General features: G+C 39.4%; 1 protein-coding gene across 9 annotated transcripts in view; it reads right to left on the bottom strand.

Moving 5' to 3' along the window:
• Nucleotides 1-18,619, bottom strand: part of kcnq2a (potassium voltage-gated channel, KQT-like subfamily, member 2a) — a 44,901-nt gene that overhangs the window by 16,344 nt on the left and 9,938 nt on the right. For all 9 annotated transcript variants that reach the window (XM_084917385.1, XM_084917391.1, XM_084917387.1 and 6 more), the window contains exons 2-6: nucleotides 4,541-4,631; nucleotides 4,324-4,450; nucleotides 3,858-4,033; nucleotides 2,255-2,380; nucleotides 1,967-2,077 (exon numbers count right to left, since the gene is read on the bottom strand). In XM_084917385.1, coding sequence (XP_084773511.1) covers nucleotides 1,967-2,077; nucleotides 2,255-2,380; nucleotides 3,858-4,033; nucleotides 4,324-4,450; nucleotides 4,541-4,631 — 631 coding nt within the window. The remainder of the gene's footprint in view (nucleotides 1-1,966; nucleotides 2,078-2,254; nucleotides 2,381-3,857; nucleotides 4,034-4,323; nucleotides 4,451-4,540; nucleotides 4,632-18,619) is intronic.

Here is an 18,619-nt window from a genome sequence, read left to right as displayed (position 1 = left end):
GATAAAACAGGATGTTTTCTGGGCTTTAAAACAAAAACATTTAGCTGATAGACACTAAAATGCTAGGTGTTGGGTGCTAAATGTGCTATCCTGTTGTCATTTCAGGTTACTCACTTGATTAGATACATTTCGAATCCATAATGTTGAATCCATAGCATGAATGCACTACTGTAGTTATGATATAAAAACTAAATGAAACCATAACCTATGGAAGAGCCTGCCAGAGAACACAGAGCATATTCTCTTAGGGCAGAGCAGTGAGATCAGGCAGATATGCACTTACAGAGAACATCATAATGGAGAGAGAGTAAAGGCATACAGGGAGTGCAGAATTATTAGGCAAGTTGTATTTTTGAGGAATAATTTTATTATTGAACAACAACCATGTTCTCAATGAACCCAAAAAACTCATTAATATCAAAGCTGAATGTTTTTGGAAGTAGTTTTTAGTTTGTTTTTAGTTTTAGCTATTTTAGGGGGATATCTGTGTGTGCAGGTGACTATTACTGTGCATAATTATTAGGCAACTTAACAAAAAACAAATATATACCCATTTCAATTAGTTATTTTTACCAGTGAAACCAATATAACATCTCCACATTCACAAATATACATTTCTGACATTCAAAAACAAAACAAAAACAAATCAGCGACCAATATAGCCACCTTTCTTTGCAAGGACACTCAAAAGCCTGCCATCCATGGATTCTGTCAGTGTTTTGATCTGTTCACCATCAACATTGCGTGCAGCAGCAACCACAGCCTCCCAGACACTGTTCAGAGAGGTGTACTGTTTTCCCTCCTTGTAAATCTCACATTTGATGATGGACCACAGGTTCTCAATGGGGTTCAGATCAGGTGAACAAGGAGGCCATGTCATTAGTTTTTCTTCTTTTATACCCTTTCTTGCCAGCCACGCTGTGGAGTACTTGGACGCGTGTGATGGAGCATTGTCCTGCATGAAAATCATGTTTTTCTTGAAGGATGCAGACTTCTTCCTGTACCACTGCTTGAAGAAAGTGTCTTCCAGAAACTGGCAGTAGGACTGGGAGTTGAGCTTGACTCCATCCTCAACCCGAAAAGGCCCCACAAGCTCATCTTTGATGATACCAGCCCAAACCAGTACTCCACCTCCACCTTGCTGGCGTCTGAGTCGGACTGGAGCTCTCTGCCCTTTACCAATCCAGCCACGGGCCCATCCATCTGGCCCATCAAGACTCACTCTCATTTCATCAGTCCATAAAACCTTAGAAAAATCAGTCTTGAGATATTTCTTGGCCCAGTCTTGACGTTTCAGCTTGTGTGTCTTGTTCAGTGGTGGTCGTCTTTCAGCCTTTCTTACCTTGGCCATGTCTCTGAGTATTGCACACCTTGTGCTTTTGGGCACTCCAGTGATGTTGCAGCTCTGAAATATGGCCAAACTGGTGGCAAGTGGCATCTTGGCAGCTGCATGCTTGACTTTACTCAGTTCATGGGCAGTTATTTTGCGCCTTGGTTTTTCCACACGCTTCTTGCAACCCTGTTGACTATTTTGAATGAAACGCTTGATTGTTCGATGATCACGCTTCAGAAGCTTTGCAATTTTGAGACTGCTGCATCCCTCTGCAAGATATCTCACTATTTTTGACTTTTCTGAGCCTGTCAAGTCCTTCTTTTGACCCATTTTGCCAAAGGAAAGGAAGTTGCCTAATAATTATGCACACCTGATATAGGGTGTTGATGTCATTAGACCACACCCCTTCTCATTACAGAGATGCACATCACCTAATATGCTTAATTGGTAGTAGGCTTTCGAGCCTATACAGCTTGGAGTAAGACAACATGCATGAAGAGGATGATGTGGACAAAATACTCATTTGCCTAATAATTCTGCACTCCCTGTATAAATGAGGATCATTTATGATGTGCACTTTGTGTGAACTCTATCAGTGGCTTCAACGCCCTAAAGACAAGCCTACATACTTACAGCAGGAAGGGCAAAGAAGGCAACGCCGATCAAGCTGAACGTGGCTGCTAGTAAGCGTCCATTCCAGGTTTTGGGAACCTTATCACCATAACCAATGGTGGTAAGAGTTATCTGGTACAAAAACAAAAAACAAACATTAAATAGCTTTTTTAATACCTTTTTTTGTAAAACTGGAAATAAAGTAAAATGAACATTTCTAAGCTGAATATTTGTCAAAAATGCATGTTGTAAAACAGAAAGCAAATACTGCAGATCCATGTTGTCCTTGTTTTTTCGAGTTAGTCTTACCAGTCCCCACCAAAGAGCATCAGCATACGTATCAAACTCATTATTTGACTCCTTTTCCACGGAGTAGACCAGGAATGAGGCCAGGATGAGGCACAGGAAGCCTATGTACCACGCTGTGATGAGCTCCTACAGAGAAAACCAATACAGTGACCACTGGGAAATTAAAGTAATTAAGTGTCATCTTGAATGCCTTGCAAAAGTGGCAATGTAACCTCTGTCAATGGGTACAAATGACTATTCTGTAACAATATTGGACATCATATGTGAATCTCTTGCCCTGTGTGGCGAACCAAGCATTTCATAAACATCTTTATTTCCCTCGTCTCCACAAAAGCTGCAGCCTGCCATCTCTCCTTCTCATGTAATCATACACAAACACCCACAAACCCTGTAATGATGTTTCTGCAGCTTATTAGTAAAAGCAAATAATTAGATTTTCCAAGTTCATTTAAATTAAATAGAGTCCATCTCCTCCAGGATGGCACATCAAACACGCCATTGCCAGAAGATTAGCTGTGTCTCCCAGCAAAGTCTCAAGATCATCGAGGAGATTCAAGGAGACATGACGTGAAAGGGTGTGGAGAAGCCGTGAAGAATTTTATGCTGCCTGTAACATGCTATGTAAAATAGGTATCAAGATGAAATCACTGGACCAATTGTCATTTCTGGGTTCCTCCTCAGCGTGCCCTGTTTGGTGGTGGGTTACTTATGGTCTTTGGAGACCATATCCATGGACATGCGCACAGGCTAGGCAACAGCACCCTGACTGCCATTATGTATCAGGATTAAATACTTGGGTTCAGACAATGCCCAGCCTCATGTGGCGAGAGTATGCAGGCACTTCCTGGAGAAAGAAGGAATTGATACCACTGACTGGCCCTCACGTTTGCCTGACCTAAATCCAACAGAACACCTCTGGGACATTATGTTTCAGTCCATTTGGCACCACCAGACTGTCCAAGAGGTCAGTGAGGCCCTGCTCCCTGTTCCTTTAATATATTTTTGAGCAGGGAATATTGAAATAGGGTAAAATGGCTGCATTTTTCTTGCATATGTGCAAAGACATATGGATAAGACAACAAAATGTTTCTAAAATAACATATTTGTAAGCCATGATAACTTTTCAAATTCCCATTTATTATATGTGCTGGACTTTTTCTCTTTGCTCTTTCTTAGCTCATTTATGTGGGTTACAGTTACTCTATACTAAAAATATTACTTTCACCTGGTCTGCATGCTTTGTGGTTAAAAGATAAGTGATAACGGCGGCCACACAATCTTAACAATTAACGGGGCGACCGTGGCTCAGGGGTTTGGGAAGCGTATCTGTCGCCGGTTCGATTCCCGGGCTCTCTGTCCTGGTCGTTGTGTCCTTGGGCAAGACACTTTACCCTACCGCCTACTGGTGTTGGCCAGAGGGGCCGATGGCGCAATATGGCAGCCTCGCTTCTGTCAGTCTGCCCCAGGGCAGCTGTGGCTACAACCACAGTGTGTGAATGTGAGAGTGAATGAAAAGCGCTATATAAATCCAATCCATTATTATTATTATTATTATTAAAAAATTGAGGAAACTACAGACAAAACTGGAGTACATCAAGATCACCTTGCTGTGTGCATAAACTACAGCTCCGAGCAGCTTCCAGGTTCCTCCGCGGCGGTCCATGCGCAGCATCCGTAGGATCTGCAGGAATCTCAGACTCCTGATAGCCGAGGTGGCAAACACATTGCCCTGAGATCCAGCTGCCAGGACAGATACTGAGGCAATCAGCACCATGATGTCTGGGAAGAGAAGTACAACATATGAGTAGAAAACCCTGACCTTGGTCAAATCAGGCTAAATTAACAACACTTTACTATGGACACTGGAGATCATTGTTCATTTAATCTGTACACTGTTCAAACAACCAATTTGCAGTTGGAGAAATATTTTTGTATCATTGTATCAAAAGTTTCAGCATTTAAGAACAGAAGTAATAGCAAAACAAGTAACAAGTAATGTGTCCATGTTATGTTCTTCAAGGTGAGAGAAATGACAGCCAGTAAAACACAAGGCAAACGTGTTTTCCCACCTATGACACAGAAAGGCTTTCTGGCAAATTTTAGCCTCCCTCTCCATCCTCTGTATCGACAGCAGCAGCCAGCAGCCCATATCCTTACAATGTACTCCACTCCAAACACCACAATGGTCACAATTTCCTGTGGAAAAAAACAGAATGGGGGAGTTAACCTTGTGACATTAATTTATATGCAGAATACTGTTAAAATATCAAATAAAGTGATACTTACCAAGATGTACAAGGCACTCTCTGAGCTTTGTGTGAACTCTTTAATGGTGGCAAAGACTGAGAGTATAAGACACGAAAACACCAAGAGGAAGCTGGAACGGATGAGACAAAGTAAAGTTATTGCTTCTACTCTCTTATTTAGGGTAAGTCACTGTTACACCTGATAGATCCATATGTAGATATTTTTTTGGGTCCAGTTCAGAGTAATCGGTATCACCATGCTAGTCAGTTAAAGCTAATTTTGTACATTTTGAACACGTTTGTATGAAAGTGTACAAACCTCTGAACAGTGAATTATATCAGCTGACAAGCCATCCAACCAGCCTTAGTACCCCGCCCTTATTAGACAGAGTCTAATCTCTACATCTAATCTCAGCTGAACCACTTTATCTGCTTTCTGTCAGAGTCATTAGCGGGATTGCTTCTTTTTTTTTTTTTTATGAGAATTTATGTTGATATAAATTGCAGAAAAACTGTTGATGCTTTTATCCTAAACTTGGGGAAAATACTTAAGGCTAGTCATTGCACAACAGATAAAATCCTGATTAGATATTATTAAAGGGGATTCATTTGGATAAAATAGTTAAATGATGGTCTTGCATATGAATTTTGCTGCACAAGAGATATTCAGATGAGAGCCTCGGCAGGTCCTGACCTCACTTATGTTGGAGAATAAGGTGATTCGGAACTATAATGGACCACCTAAATCTGTTTAATCAGGATAAATGACTACGATGTCAAGTTTATGTCAATTTCACCAGTAATTAAAAAAAACAAACAAACAGAAGAATTAAAAAGAAGAAAAAAAAGAAATGATCTGCTGGAAGAAATCCAGAGCAGAGCAAATGGAAAGTGCCTCATGAAACCTGATACCCAGGACAGTGCAGGATTATAAAAGGTAGAGCCATAAGCAACATCAATCATACTTAGAGATACTGTAGAATGGCAGTAGGTATGTGCTGAGCCCATTATCATTCCAATATATAGATGCAAAAATAATTTCATTTACCAATGGATAGTATGAGATGTTATTATTATAATTGTTATCGCATGAGCTGATGATTGGGATAAAAAGGTTCAGAAAATGTTGCATTTACACAGAATACACAGAGACGGGGCCAGAGTTTGAAACCGTATATTACTAAGTAATATATTTATTATTATATCAGTTGGCTTGAAAAAGTAAAGACATCACAGGGTGGCTGCTGGATAATGTGTTTCTAATCTATTTACTTCAGTTGTCTTACTCTCTGCTAAAAGCTCCACTGCATTCACCAGCTGCTTCTAGTTTCTTACTCCGTGTGCTGTTTGGTATTGGTCAGAAATCATTCAACTGCCCCCCACAGCTGGAAAAGAAGACCACAGGAAGAGCATGCTCTAAAAGGCCAAAAGTGGAATAGAGTGGATTTGAACTGTAAAGTGACAATTCTTGTCAGGTTTATCTCTGCAAGTGTCACCTTTCCGTTACACACTTCGTCCCGTCACTTCATCCATTATTAATACAAACAAATGTGTTTGTGCAGCTTTAAAAATGAAGAAGGGCAAAAGTCCAGCTCAGAAACACAGAACGGACTGTGTGTATCTCTGCGTAGCACTTAACACTAACAAGGCCCGGAATCAATTTGGTACGCTTGTATCCACATAAGTAAACTGAGGTTTGCACATATCCGTAAAAATGTTCTCAAATATTTCTAAAATTTAAAATAGGTCAGCGTGAGTAACAATGCAGTTAAGGTGGATACCGTCCTCCATTCAGAAGCAAGAAAGCTTAACGCTGACATCACCAGTAAAACATGTTGAATCCGTCTGTCAAGTACATCAGTGCTATCAGATCTACTGTATTTTCTATCAAGTGTGAGCATAAAGTCTTTCCTTCTGTGCTTCATTCAGTTCTCACCACTCCTCATCAAGGCTCACCCTTGATTTTTTTTCCTAAATGCAATTTATCTGAATTTCCTGCTGCAGTTCACGTCCATCAGATTCCTGGCAGTGATATTTGGCCGTCAGCCAATCAGAATGAAGCAGCAAAGATCAATCGTGTGGCTACAGTGAAGCCCATAAATAAGCTTTTTTTCTGATTGGTTCTTTATGATATCTTTGTTACTCTTCCTCAAAGGCCTAAAATATTTAACAACAAGCACTTTCACCTCTAAACCCACAATTCTGTAAATGTTTACTTTGGTAAGTCAGACTGAGGTCATTGTTGTCATATCATATATCAATGATGACTTCAGCAGTCAAGTCTTACTTAGTAATAGTGAACGGGCTGTGAAAGCTTTTGCTACACACTACATTATATCTGTAGTCTGCCAGTAAAGTTCATGTGTGTTAGATCACATTACTCACATTAGTTTTCTTGTGTTTTAAGCAGTGGTGTTGCTAGTATCTGAAAACAAGCCTAGAAATTGTTGGATTTTTCTCTTGATAATTCCACCTTTTTAAAGCTGTTTCACAGTAGAATTAATATCAAATGTTCTGAGAACTAATATATATCAGTTTGAATATGTTTGTGTTAGTTCATTTTTCCCTTTGGTTTTTGGGAATGATTTATGTTAAAGTTTTGTTCCTTATTTCTGTGGTAAATGGTTTGTCTACTTCTTTCTTATTTATCATATTACCTTTCCAGTGCCCTGGTTGCAGTTTTCCTGTGTTCCCCTGTGTTAGTCCTTGTTTCATCATTCAGTTGTGTTTCCTGTTTTATTTTAGTAACATATATTCTTCTGTTGATTCAGTTTCCCCTGTCTCAGTATTCCAGTTCCAGTTGTGCATCCCTCCTGTTATATCTCCCCTTGTTATCCTGTGAGGGTATATATTGTCAGTCTGCCTTTGCTGTTTGTTGTGTTATCCCTGATGATTGTGTGCACCCTCTGTACCTAACTGCTCATCAATCTGCTGCACTCTTAATCTCCTGCTCTCGCTCAGGTCTTGGCTGAAAATTTGTATCGGCATTGCCGACCAAATATCTAAATCTGGTCTGATGATTAGGTATTTAACACACAATTTATCAAATTACTTGGTTCAATTAATTATTTGAACACAACAACCAGTATCAGATTTCAGAAAAGCAAATTATTAATGTATTATTGTCATAAGAACTAAATAGTCATCAAATCTGACTATTGGATTTCAGCTACAGGCCAACAGGATATTTCAATCTAAATATCATCTTCTTTATGGCATATGTGGAATACACAGATTACCATCCATCCATCCATTTTCTCCCCCTTATCAAATTCAGGGTGGTGCGAAAGATGGAGTCTTGATAGGTCGCCAGCCTGTCACAGGGCTCATACAAAAAATATACATATCTTATAAAAATGTATCGGTTTCTTCTCAAATATCACTAGTGAATAGATACGTGTCCCTAAGATTGACTTTGCAATTCATGAACACTAAATCAGCAATATATATATATGTGTGTGTGTGTGTGTGTGTGTGTGTGTGTGTGTGTGTGTGTGTGTAGAGAGAGAGAGAAAAGGTCTTTCAAGATCAGCACACTTTTGTGACCACTGTTAGATTCAAGGTCTTTTCCAGCCTAATTGATTCTGTCTCTGTGATCATGTAAAATTGGCCTCTTCAAGAAGACCTGTAAAGTAAAGATCAAGTACAGCTCATTAGATCATTAAGGTTCATTTATTCTGCTTGAATACAAAGAAGCATCTCTTAGCAGCAACTGCCTCCCCCCCCTTTGAGAACTCCATCCACAAGGACTACATCACTGAAAAACTGTACAGTGCACCTAAATATACTAAATATACTGTACACTGATTACCTACAGCTTCCAGGCAAGAATGAGTTCACTGAAAGAACAATTTTTTTATTATACAAGAAAGATAAAGCAAATCTCAAAGCAAAGGAGGCCTATTTTGGGGCAGAGCACACATGCCTATCTTCTGATTACTTGCTTGGGCACAAGAAATACAAGGCAAGTGTTACTGAGCTAGGGAGTTCTTTGAAGGGCTGTGTGGTTCTTATAATGTTATTGAATGCAGCGCTTTAAGATTTTTGTGCTTTGGTTAACACAAAGATAAATAAATTGCTGCTCAGTTCAGTGGCCCAATGAAAAATTCAACTCGTGTGGGGTTTTTTTTATGTTTTTGTTCTATAATTATTTGGCGTGAATGTATGATTATATACATTTTACTGAACATCAGCTAATAAAAATCACGATGCAAGATTGTATTTGTATTTAACTCATTTTTGAAGCGGTGCACAGCAGAAACTGGAAAAGTGTTGGCTGGAGAAGGAGGCTGGGATAAAAGTGAAAATATTTATGTATTATTCAAATGAGCCATTCTATAATAAAAACAGTCTCATCTGTGGTATTGATGAAGTCATCCATACACTGTTTACTCAACTCAAATTTGAAAGTAGTTCAATAGGGTCACCTATGGTCAGTAGGTATTTTTGGAATCAGGTATAACTGCAGTTTATTCCCATATTTTTGTAAGTTTGCACCGCTAACCAAACTGTTACCTATCTTCACTTATGCACACTGAGACAGATGGTCATTGTGTAGGTGTAGATGTTAGTACCCTGTTTGTGTCTGACAGAAGATGTGACTGTGAGAGGAAGGTTGCCATTTAATATTACTATGAATAATTCATCATCAAAACACTAATATTGTCAGTGTTTTGGATACATCGCGTAGACGATGATGTACAGGACAGAGTCATTGTACTTCAATGTGAATCTCACACACTTCCAATGTTATTTATACACTGATGAAAGTGACCAAGGTGAACTTGAACGTAGTGAACATATTTGAGTTCTGCAAAGAAAACATTGAAAGGTGTTTTGCAATATTATCCATGTTTTTGTCTGACTCATCATATCTCAGTGTTGTTTAGGAGTAACCAGATGCATGTTAAAAATGCGATTCTGGATTATTTCACAGCAGAGCTGGAAATCGCACTCCACGATATGACAAAGACATCACATCATATTTAGATGTTGTCAGAGCAGCTAATTCACCGAAGCGCACACTATAGCAGCACTCAGCAGCTGTTGATAGAGATTTTTTTTTCTACATAAAATGCAACAAATCCACAACAGCGTTTTACGCGAGATGAGTCGAGCGTGTCTGTGTCAGATTCTAGAAAGTGTGAGATTGAGTTTAAACCAATTTTCTTATGGTTCCAAATGCCAAGTGAAACCTGTATGTAAACCTCGTAGTAAACTGAAGCGTCAATTGGATCAAATCAGTCCACTTGACAGAGCAAAGGCAAATCTTTTTACATCATGAAGTTGTTCTCTGCAAATGTCCATCGCAAATTGTTAGCCAATGAGTGTGTGGTTTCACAGTCAGACCTACCCCTCCTTATCTTATCCATTTTCTGGCAACCAATTGGATTTCAGGACAGCACTTCAGAAACCAATAGCTGACACCACAGGAGCTACATCTGTCTTTTACTGTGTCTATACAGTGTCGCCCTCAACAGAGCAATCGAAGTTACATTGCCCAGCCTCGCTCCCCTTAGTTCCTCCTTACCACCTTCATGCTCTGTCTCCACAATCTGATGTGTGGAGGGTCTGGGCTGCGAGGATTATGGCAGTGGTGACTTTTCCACTGAGACATGTGGCCTGGTCAAAACACAGAGAGCGGCACTCTAAAAGATCTTTAAATATAGTAAACATACCTTGTGTGCCACAGACTGCTCCCAAACACAAGGGGGCAAATAATACTTCTAAAACACTTAAGTTGGCTTTATTAAACGTTAGATCTTTAGCTGGAAAAACATTTTTAATTAATGATTTAATCACTGAGCACAGCCTTGATTTTATGTTTTTAACTGAAACTTGGTTGGACCAAAGTAACAGTGGAGCTGTTCTCATCGAGACGACCCCTCCTAACTACAGTTTTATTAGTGAGGCCAGGGTGAGCAGGAGAGGAGGAGGGGTTGCTGTCTTATTTAATGAATCATTTCAATGTAAGCAGCTATCTCCTGGAAGTTTTCAGTCTTTTGAATATGTGGCTTTACAGCTGAACGCCCTATCCAAAGTTGTGTTTCTTAATGTTTACAGGCCTCCCAAATACTGCACAGACTTTTTTAATGATCTCAGTGAACTGCTGTCTGTGATCTGTGTTGATTTCGACTGTGTAATTATTGTTGGGGATTTTAACATCCATGTGGACATCCCTCAGGACAAAGGGACTAAAGACCTGAGTAACACTCTGGGCAACTTTGGGCTGACTCAGCATGTAACAGAGGCCACACATAATAGAGGACACACTCTTGACCTACTGATCTCCAAGGCCTGAGCATTTCGAAGGTTACTGTGTCTGATGTGGGCCTGTCTGATCATTACTGTGTTTTCTTTGAAAGTAAAATTTCAGCAAACACAAATTTATCAACAGCAGTGATCACAAAACGGTGTATAACTGAATACAGTAGTGAGATCTTTAACCAGGTCTTCCCCTTAACACCTGGCCTGTCCAGAGGTTCAGTCAATGAGCTCGTCAATAGCTTCAATGCTAAAATGTTAAATGTAATGGACACTATTGCTCCCATTAAGGTGAAGGTTATCTCTGGAAGGAAAAAGTCTCCCTGGAGAAAAATGAAAAAAGAGAGTGTAGGAAAGCTGAGCGCAGATGGAGAAAAACAAGCCTCCAGGTTCATTACGACATCTATAAAGAGAAACTTCACAATTATAATTTACAACTGAGGAGTGCAAGGAGGTCCTACTTCTCTGACATCAGTCATAATGCTCGGGTCTTATTTTCTACAGTTGACAGGCTAACAAACCCTCCTGTGTCAGTGGCAGCTGAACTTCATTCGACCATGGCCTGCAATGACTTCGCCAAATTCTTCACAGACAAAATCCAAAAGATTAGACAAGCAATTGGTACATCAACAGCATATTCAGGATATATACTGTGTCCACTGAAAAACTGTTTAAACACCATCAAGCAGTTTCACCCTATTAACAGCAAAGACCTGGAGGACATCTTAGGTCAACTGAACTCCTCCTCTTGCTGTTTAGATGTACTGCCAACAAGTTTTTTCAAAAAGGTCTCAAAGACTTTGGAGTCAGACCTGTTACAGATCATCAACTTTTCTTTAATGTCAGGTGTGTTTCCAGAACCACTAAAAACTGCTGTAATTAAACCTATACTGAAAAAGGACAATCTTGACAAGACACAAATGAACAACTACAGGCCGATCTCAACTCTCCCATTTTTAAGTAAGATCATTGAAAAAGCAGTTTCTCAACAGATCAATTACTTCTTAAAACAGAATAACTGCTATGATGCCTTCCAGTCAGGTTTTAGACAGAACCACAGCACTGAAACTGCTCTGACCAAAGTGTTTAAAGACACATGTCTGAATACAGACAGTGGAAAAATGTCAGTCTTAGTTTTACTGGATCTCAGTGCAGCATTTGATACAGTTGACCACAACATATTACTCAAACGACTGGAGAACTGGGCAGGTCTCTCAGGAACTGTACTAAACTGGTTCAAAACATACTTAGAAAACAGGAAATACTTTGTATCAATAGGTAACTTCACATCTGAGCAGACAAGTATCACATGTGGAGTTCCCCAAGGTTCCATCTTGGGACCCCTTCTGTTTAACATTTACATGCTCCCACTGGCACAGATTATAAAGAACAACAAAATAAACTATCACAGCTATGCAGATGACACACAAATATATATCACAATGTCACCAGGAGACCGAGGCCCTGTACAGGCTCTTGGTAAATGCATTGAGGAAATTAATGACTGGTTGTGCCACAATTTTCTCCAGCTAAACAAAAACAAAACTGAGGTAATAGTCTTTGGTGCCAAAGAAAAACGATTACAGGTCACCAGCAAACTTCAATCTATACACCTAAAAACCACAAACCAGGCGAGAAATTTGGGTGCAGTGATGGATGCAGACCTAAACTTAGAAAAACACATTAAGACAATAACAAAATCAGCTTACTATCACCTTAAGAATATATCAAGGATAAAAGATCTGATGTCTCAACAGGACCTGTAAAAACTAGTCCATGCATTCATCTTTAATAGGCTTGACTACTGTAACAGTATCTTTACAGGTCTACCTAAAAAATCAGTCAGACAACTACAGCTCATTCAGAACTCTGCTGCTCGAGTCCTCACTAAGACCAAAAAAGTGGACCACATCAGTCCAGCTCTGAGGTCTTTACACTGGCTGCCTGTCCATCAGAGGATAGACTTTAAAGTTCTGATGCTGGTCTATAAAGCTCTGAATGGTTTAGGACCAAAATACATCAGTGACCTCCTGACCCAGTATGAACCTTCCAGATCCCTCAGGTCATCTGGATCCGGTTTTTTATCAGTTCCCAGAGTCAGAACCAGACACGGAGAAGCTGCATTCAGCTTTTATGCTCCATATATCTGGAACAAACTCCCAGAAAGCCTCAGATCAGCTGAACCACTCAGTTTATTTAAATCCAGGTTGAAGACTCACCTATTCTCAGCTGCATTTGAATAAAGCACCAAATCCACACTTTTAAGCTTAAATTTCAAAACGTATATTTTAACTACTGATTTTATCTACCGTTCTGATTTTATCTACTGTTTTTTTTAATCAATTTTAAATCATGCTTTTTATTGTTTTTGTTTTTTAATGTCTCTGTAAAGCACTTTGAATCACCTTGTTGTTGAATTGTGCTATATGTGGCACACCCAAAATGCATGGCCACTTTTGTGTTAATCATTTAATTTAATTTATTTTATTTGTTTATCAGTTATTTTCTGTGGCTATTAATATTCAAAATGACTTTGGTAACATGACCAATTTAACCAGTATATTATTTTGTCACATGAACTGTACAGAAGGTACAAAAAAATGGAGCAACACCTTAGGTGGAACTATTATTTCAAGGCAGGTGCAACCCAGTTGCTTTAGGGGGATGGACTTCCGCCCACTATTCAGATGCAATCTGAGAGGCAAACCGAGTGCACTGTCTTCATTGCTCCTGAACTTTACCTGTATTTGCAGGGATTTGTTCTTTGTTATTGTGGCACCATTCCTGGGGCCCGTAACATATATAAATAAACTTGCCTTGCCTTGCCTATAAGTCGGCAGTGTTTCAGATGTGACAGTAGTAAGAGATGCCTCTCCTGATCACCTGGTAACTACTTTTTGAATATGCCTGCCCTTTAAAAAAAAGCTTCAGAGTTATTCAAAAAACACCCAGGGCTAACAAAACACCTTTCTATAAGTCTTTCTCAAAAAAAGAGTGTTGTTGTACTATTGCGTGTTATGTGACATCTACATGTGTGAGAAATGCAGAAAAGAATAACTCCATCCTTCTTGCTTTTCATAGCCATTTGTGATCACTGGGGAGGTGATGGCATTTCCATAACTTGTCATTTTGATTTATAATTTCACCAGGTGAAGACCAACACTGCTTATGGATTATAGCACACAAAGGCAACACTTACTCATTATTCAAAACTCATTAATCCACTTGATCCCATAAATTAACTCTTCCTGGAGTCTTATGTACTTACATCTATGATATTGCCAAGCAGAACATCAGCGCATACTGCCAAGAAATGATTTCAGCACACTGAGTCCAGTTAAACTGCATTTTAGATGGAACATTATTTATTATGCATTTTTTCAGTCTGATTTTTGTCTTTATATAAACTAACCTAGCCATGAGTGACATGTTTAGCCGCATGTTCTCCTTAAATTGCTGGCTGTCTGAGTGGTGTCCCAGAAACGATGTGGGCTCCATAGATAATTGGCAAACCTTCTGGAGGAAACCTGGTCTTGTTAGGAGAGACGGCATCCATCCCACTTTGGATGGAGCAGCTCTCATTTCTAGAAATATGGACAAATTTATTAAACCCCCCAAAATATGACTATCCAGAGTTGGGACCAGGAAGCAGAGTTGCAGTCTTACACGCCTCTCTGCAGCTTCTCTCCTCCTGCTACCCCCCCAAAAACCCATCTCCATAGAGACTGTGTCAGCTTCCAAAAAGACAAAAAACAAACTAAAAACCAGCAACAAACAACTTAAACATAAACAATTACAAAGAAAGAACAGTACAGTATCCACATCTGAACCAAAGAGTAAAACAGTGAAATGTGGATTATTAAATATTAGGTCTCTCTCCTCCAAGTCTCTGTTAGTACATGACTTAATAATTGATCAACAAATTTATTTACTCTGCCTTACAGAAACCTGGTTGCAGCAGGATGATTATGTTAGTTTAAATGAATCAACACCCCCGAGTCATTCTAACTACCAGAAACCTCGAAGCACAGGCCGAGGGGGCGGTGTGGCAGCAATTTTTCACACCAGCCTATTAATTAATGAAAGACCAAGACAGACTTTTAATTCATTTGAAAGCCTGATGCTTAACATTGTCCACCCCAGCTGTGAAACTCAGAAACCAGTCTTACTTGTTATCATCTATCGTCCACCTGGGCCTTATACAGAGTTTCTGTCTGATTTCTCAGACTTTATATCTAATTTAGTTCTGAGCTCAAATAAAATAATTATTGTGGGTGATTTTAACATCCATGTAGATGCTAAAAATGACAGCCTCAACATGGCATTTAGTCTGTTATTAGACTCAATTGGCTTCTCTCAAAATGTAAAAGAACCCACCCACCACTTTAATCACACTCTAGATCTTGTTTTAACATATGGCATAGAAACTGAACATTTAACAGTGTTTCCTGAAAACCCTCTCCTGTCTGATCATTTCCTGATAACATTTACATTTACAATAATTGATTACACAGCGGTGGAGAGTAGATTTTATCAAAGTAGATGTCTTTCTGAAAGCGCTGTAACTAAGTTTAAGAATATAATCCACCCACTGTTATCATCTTCAATGCCCTGTACCAACACAGAGCAGAGCAGCTATCTGAACGCTACTCCAACAGAGGTCGATTATCTTGTTAATAATTTCACCTCCTCACTACGTACGACTCTGGATACTGTAGCTCCAGTGAAAACTAAGGTCTCTAATCAGAAGTACCTGACTCTGTGGTATAATTCTCAAACACGTACCCTAAAGCAGATGACTCGTAATCTGGAGAGGAAATGGCGTGTCACAAATTTAGAGGATCATCATTTAGCCTGGAGAAATAGTTTGCTGCTTTATAAGAAAGCCCTCCGCAAAGCCAGAACATCTTACTATTCATCACTGATTGAAGAAAATAAGAACAACCCCAGGTTTCTCTTCAGCACTGTAGCCAGGCTGACAAACAGTCAGAGCTCTGTTGAGCCAACCATCCCTTTAACGTTAACTAGTAATGACTTCATGAACTTCTTCACAAATAAAATTTTTATCATTAGAGAAAAAATTACCAGTAATCATCCCACAGATGTAATATTATCTACAGCTACTCTTAGTACCATTGATGTTAAGTTAGACTCTTTTTCTCCAATTGATCTTTCTGAGTTAACTTCAATAATTACTTCCTCCAAACCATCAACGTGTCTTTTAGACCCCATTCCTACAAAACTGCTCAAAGAAGTCCTGCCATTGATTAATTCTTCGATCTTAAATATGATCAACCTATCTCTAATGGTCGGCTATGTACCACAGGCCTTCAAGCTGGCTGTGGTTAAACCTTTACTCAAAAAGCCATCTCTAGACCCAGCAGTCTTAGCTAATTATAGGCCAATCTCCAACCTTCCTTTCATATCAAAAATCCTTGAAAGAGTAGTTGTCAAACAGCTAACAGATCATCTGCAGAGGAATGGTTTATTTGAAGAGTTTCAGTCAGGTTTCAGAGCTCATCACAGCACAGAAACAGCTTTAGTGAAGGTTACAAATGATCTTCTTATGGCCTCTGACAGTGGACTCATCTCTGTGCTTGTCCTGCTAGACCTCAGTGCAGCGTTCGATACTATTGACCATAATATCCTATTAGAGCGATTAGAACATGCTGTAGGTATTACAGGTACTGCACTGCAGTGGTTTGTATCATATCTATCTAATAGACTCCAATTTGTGCATGTAAATGGAGAGTCCTCTTCACACACTGAGGTTAATTATGGAGTTCCACAGGGTTCAGTGCTAGGACCAATTCTGTTTACATTATACATGCTTCCCTTAGGCAGCATCATTAGAAGACATAGCATACATTTTCACTGCTATGCAGATGACACCCAGCTCTATCTGTCCATGAAGCCAGATAACACACACCAATTAGTTAAACTGCAGGAATGTCTTAAAGACATAAAGACCTGGATGGCCACTAACTTTCTGCTTCTTAATTCAGATAAAACTGAGGTTATTGTACTCGGCCCTGAAAATCTTAGAAATATGGTATCTAACCAGATTCATACTCTGGATGGCATTACCTTGGCCTCCAGTAACACTGTGAGGAACCTTGGAGTCATTTTTGACCAGGACATGTCCTTCAACGCACATATTAAACAAATATGTAAGACTGCTTTCTTCCATTTGCGCAACATCTCTAAAATTAGAAATATCCTGTCTCAGAGTGACGCTGAAAAACTAGTTCATGCATTTATTACTTCCAGGCTGGACTACTGTAATTCATTATTATCAGGATGTCCAAAAAACTCACTGAAAAGCCTTCAGCTAATCCAAAATGCTGCAGCAAGAGTACTGACAGGGACTAGAAAGAGAGAGCAGATTTCTCCTGTTTTGGCTTCCCTTCATTGGCTTCCTGTTAAATCCAGAATTGAATTCAAAATCCTGCTCCTCACATACAAGGTCTTAAATAATCAGGCCCCATCTTATCTTAATGACCTTGTAGTACCATATCACCCTATCAGAGCACTTCGCTCTCGCTCTGCAGGCCTACTTGTTGTTCCTAGAGTATTTAAAAGTAGAATGGGAGGCAGAGCTTTCAGTTTTCAGGCCCCTCTTCTGTGGAACCAGCTTCCAGTTTGGATTCGGGAGACAGAAACTATCTCTACTTTTAAGATTAGGCTTAAAACTTTCCTTTTTGCTAAAGCATATAGTTAGGGCTGGACCAGGTGACCCTGAATCCTCCCTTAGTTATGCTGCAATAGACGTAGGCTGCCGGGGGATTCCCATGATGCATTGAGTTTTTCCTTTCCAGTCACCTTTCTCACTCACTATGTATTAATAGACCTCTCTGCATTGAATCATATCTGTTATTAACCTCTGTCTCTCTTCCACAGCATGTCTTTTATCCTGTCTTCCTTCTCTCACCCCAACCGGTCGCAGCAGATGGCCGCCCCTCCCTGAGCCTGGTTCTGCCGGAGGTTTCTTCCTGTTAAAAGGGAGTTTTTCCTTCCCACTGTCGCCAAAGTGCTTGCTCATAGGGGGTCATATGATTGTTGGGTTTTTCTCTGTATCTATGACGCGCCTTGAGGCGACTTTTGTTGTGATTTGGCGCTATATAAATAAAATTGAATTGAATTAAATTGAATGATAATGAATTATTCCTTTAAAAATGCTGACTTCACCTTGCCCATCTCATTAGTACTTTCTGATGAGGACTCTTGCTGATAAAAGAAGGTAACAGGACTTGCCTCCTAAAGCAATCAAACAATTAGTCCCTACAGATACTCGATTATCTATCATTTTACCATAAGCACAGCTTCTAGACAGTCATTTCCATCTCTTCATTATATAGGACATACACACAGATCATGGTCCAAATGAGAGGCAAATTCAGATATACAGACTAAGTAAGGTCTTGTGAGGAGAATTCAAATATGACTGTATAATACTATACAGATAATTTTTATTTAAACAGTAATTCTTATAATAATTGTGTCTCGTGCCATTTCTGGCATGTCAAGTGTACAGCACTTTGTGTTCAGCTGGGAGTTGTTCTGAAAGTGCTGTATAAATAAATTGCTTGCTTGCTAATTTGCAGTAAATGTTTGCAGTGCAAAGAAAACAACAGTCTGACAGCTGTATGACTGTCCACAGAGTTAGAAATAGACTATATAGATTTTATTCTGCACTGATTATAAATCTGGGATATAATTGCAGCAGATAGCAAACATTTCACAGTGCTTGTAAAAACATCTGCAAATTAATTTGCTCCCCTACAGACAGCAACTTTGTGAATGAAGAAATGAATCAGACTGTCAGTCAGCTCATCAGACTCAGAGTCGAAGTTAA

The sequence above is a fragment of the Perissodus microlepis genome, chromosome 20 (genome assembly GCF_051167445.1).
Source record: "Perissodus microlepis isolate ML-2025 ecotype Zambia chromosome 20, ASM5116744v1, whole genome shotgun sequence".
NCBI classification, from domain to species: domain Eukaryota; kingdom Metazoa; phylum Chordata; class Actinopteri; order Cichliformes; family Cichlidae; genus Perissodus; species Perissodus microlepis.
Note: the sequence above shows the minus strand (reverse complement) of the source record. Positions and strands in the feature narration are given on the sequence as shown.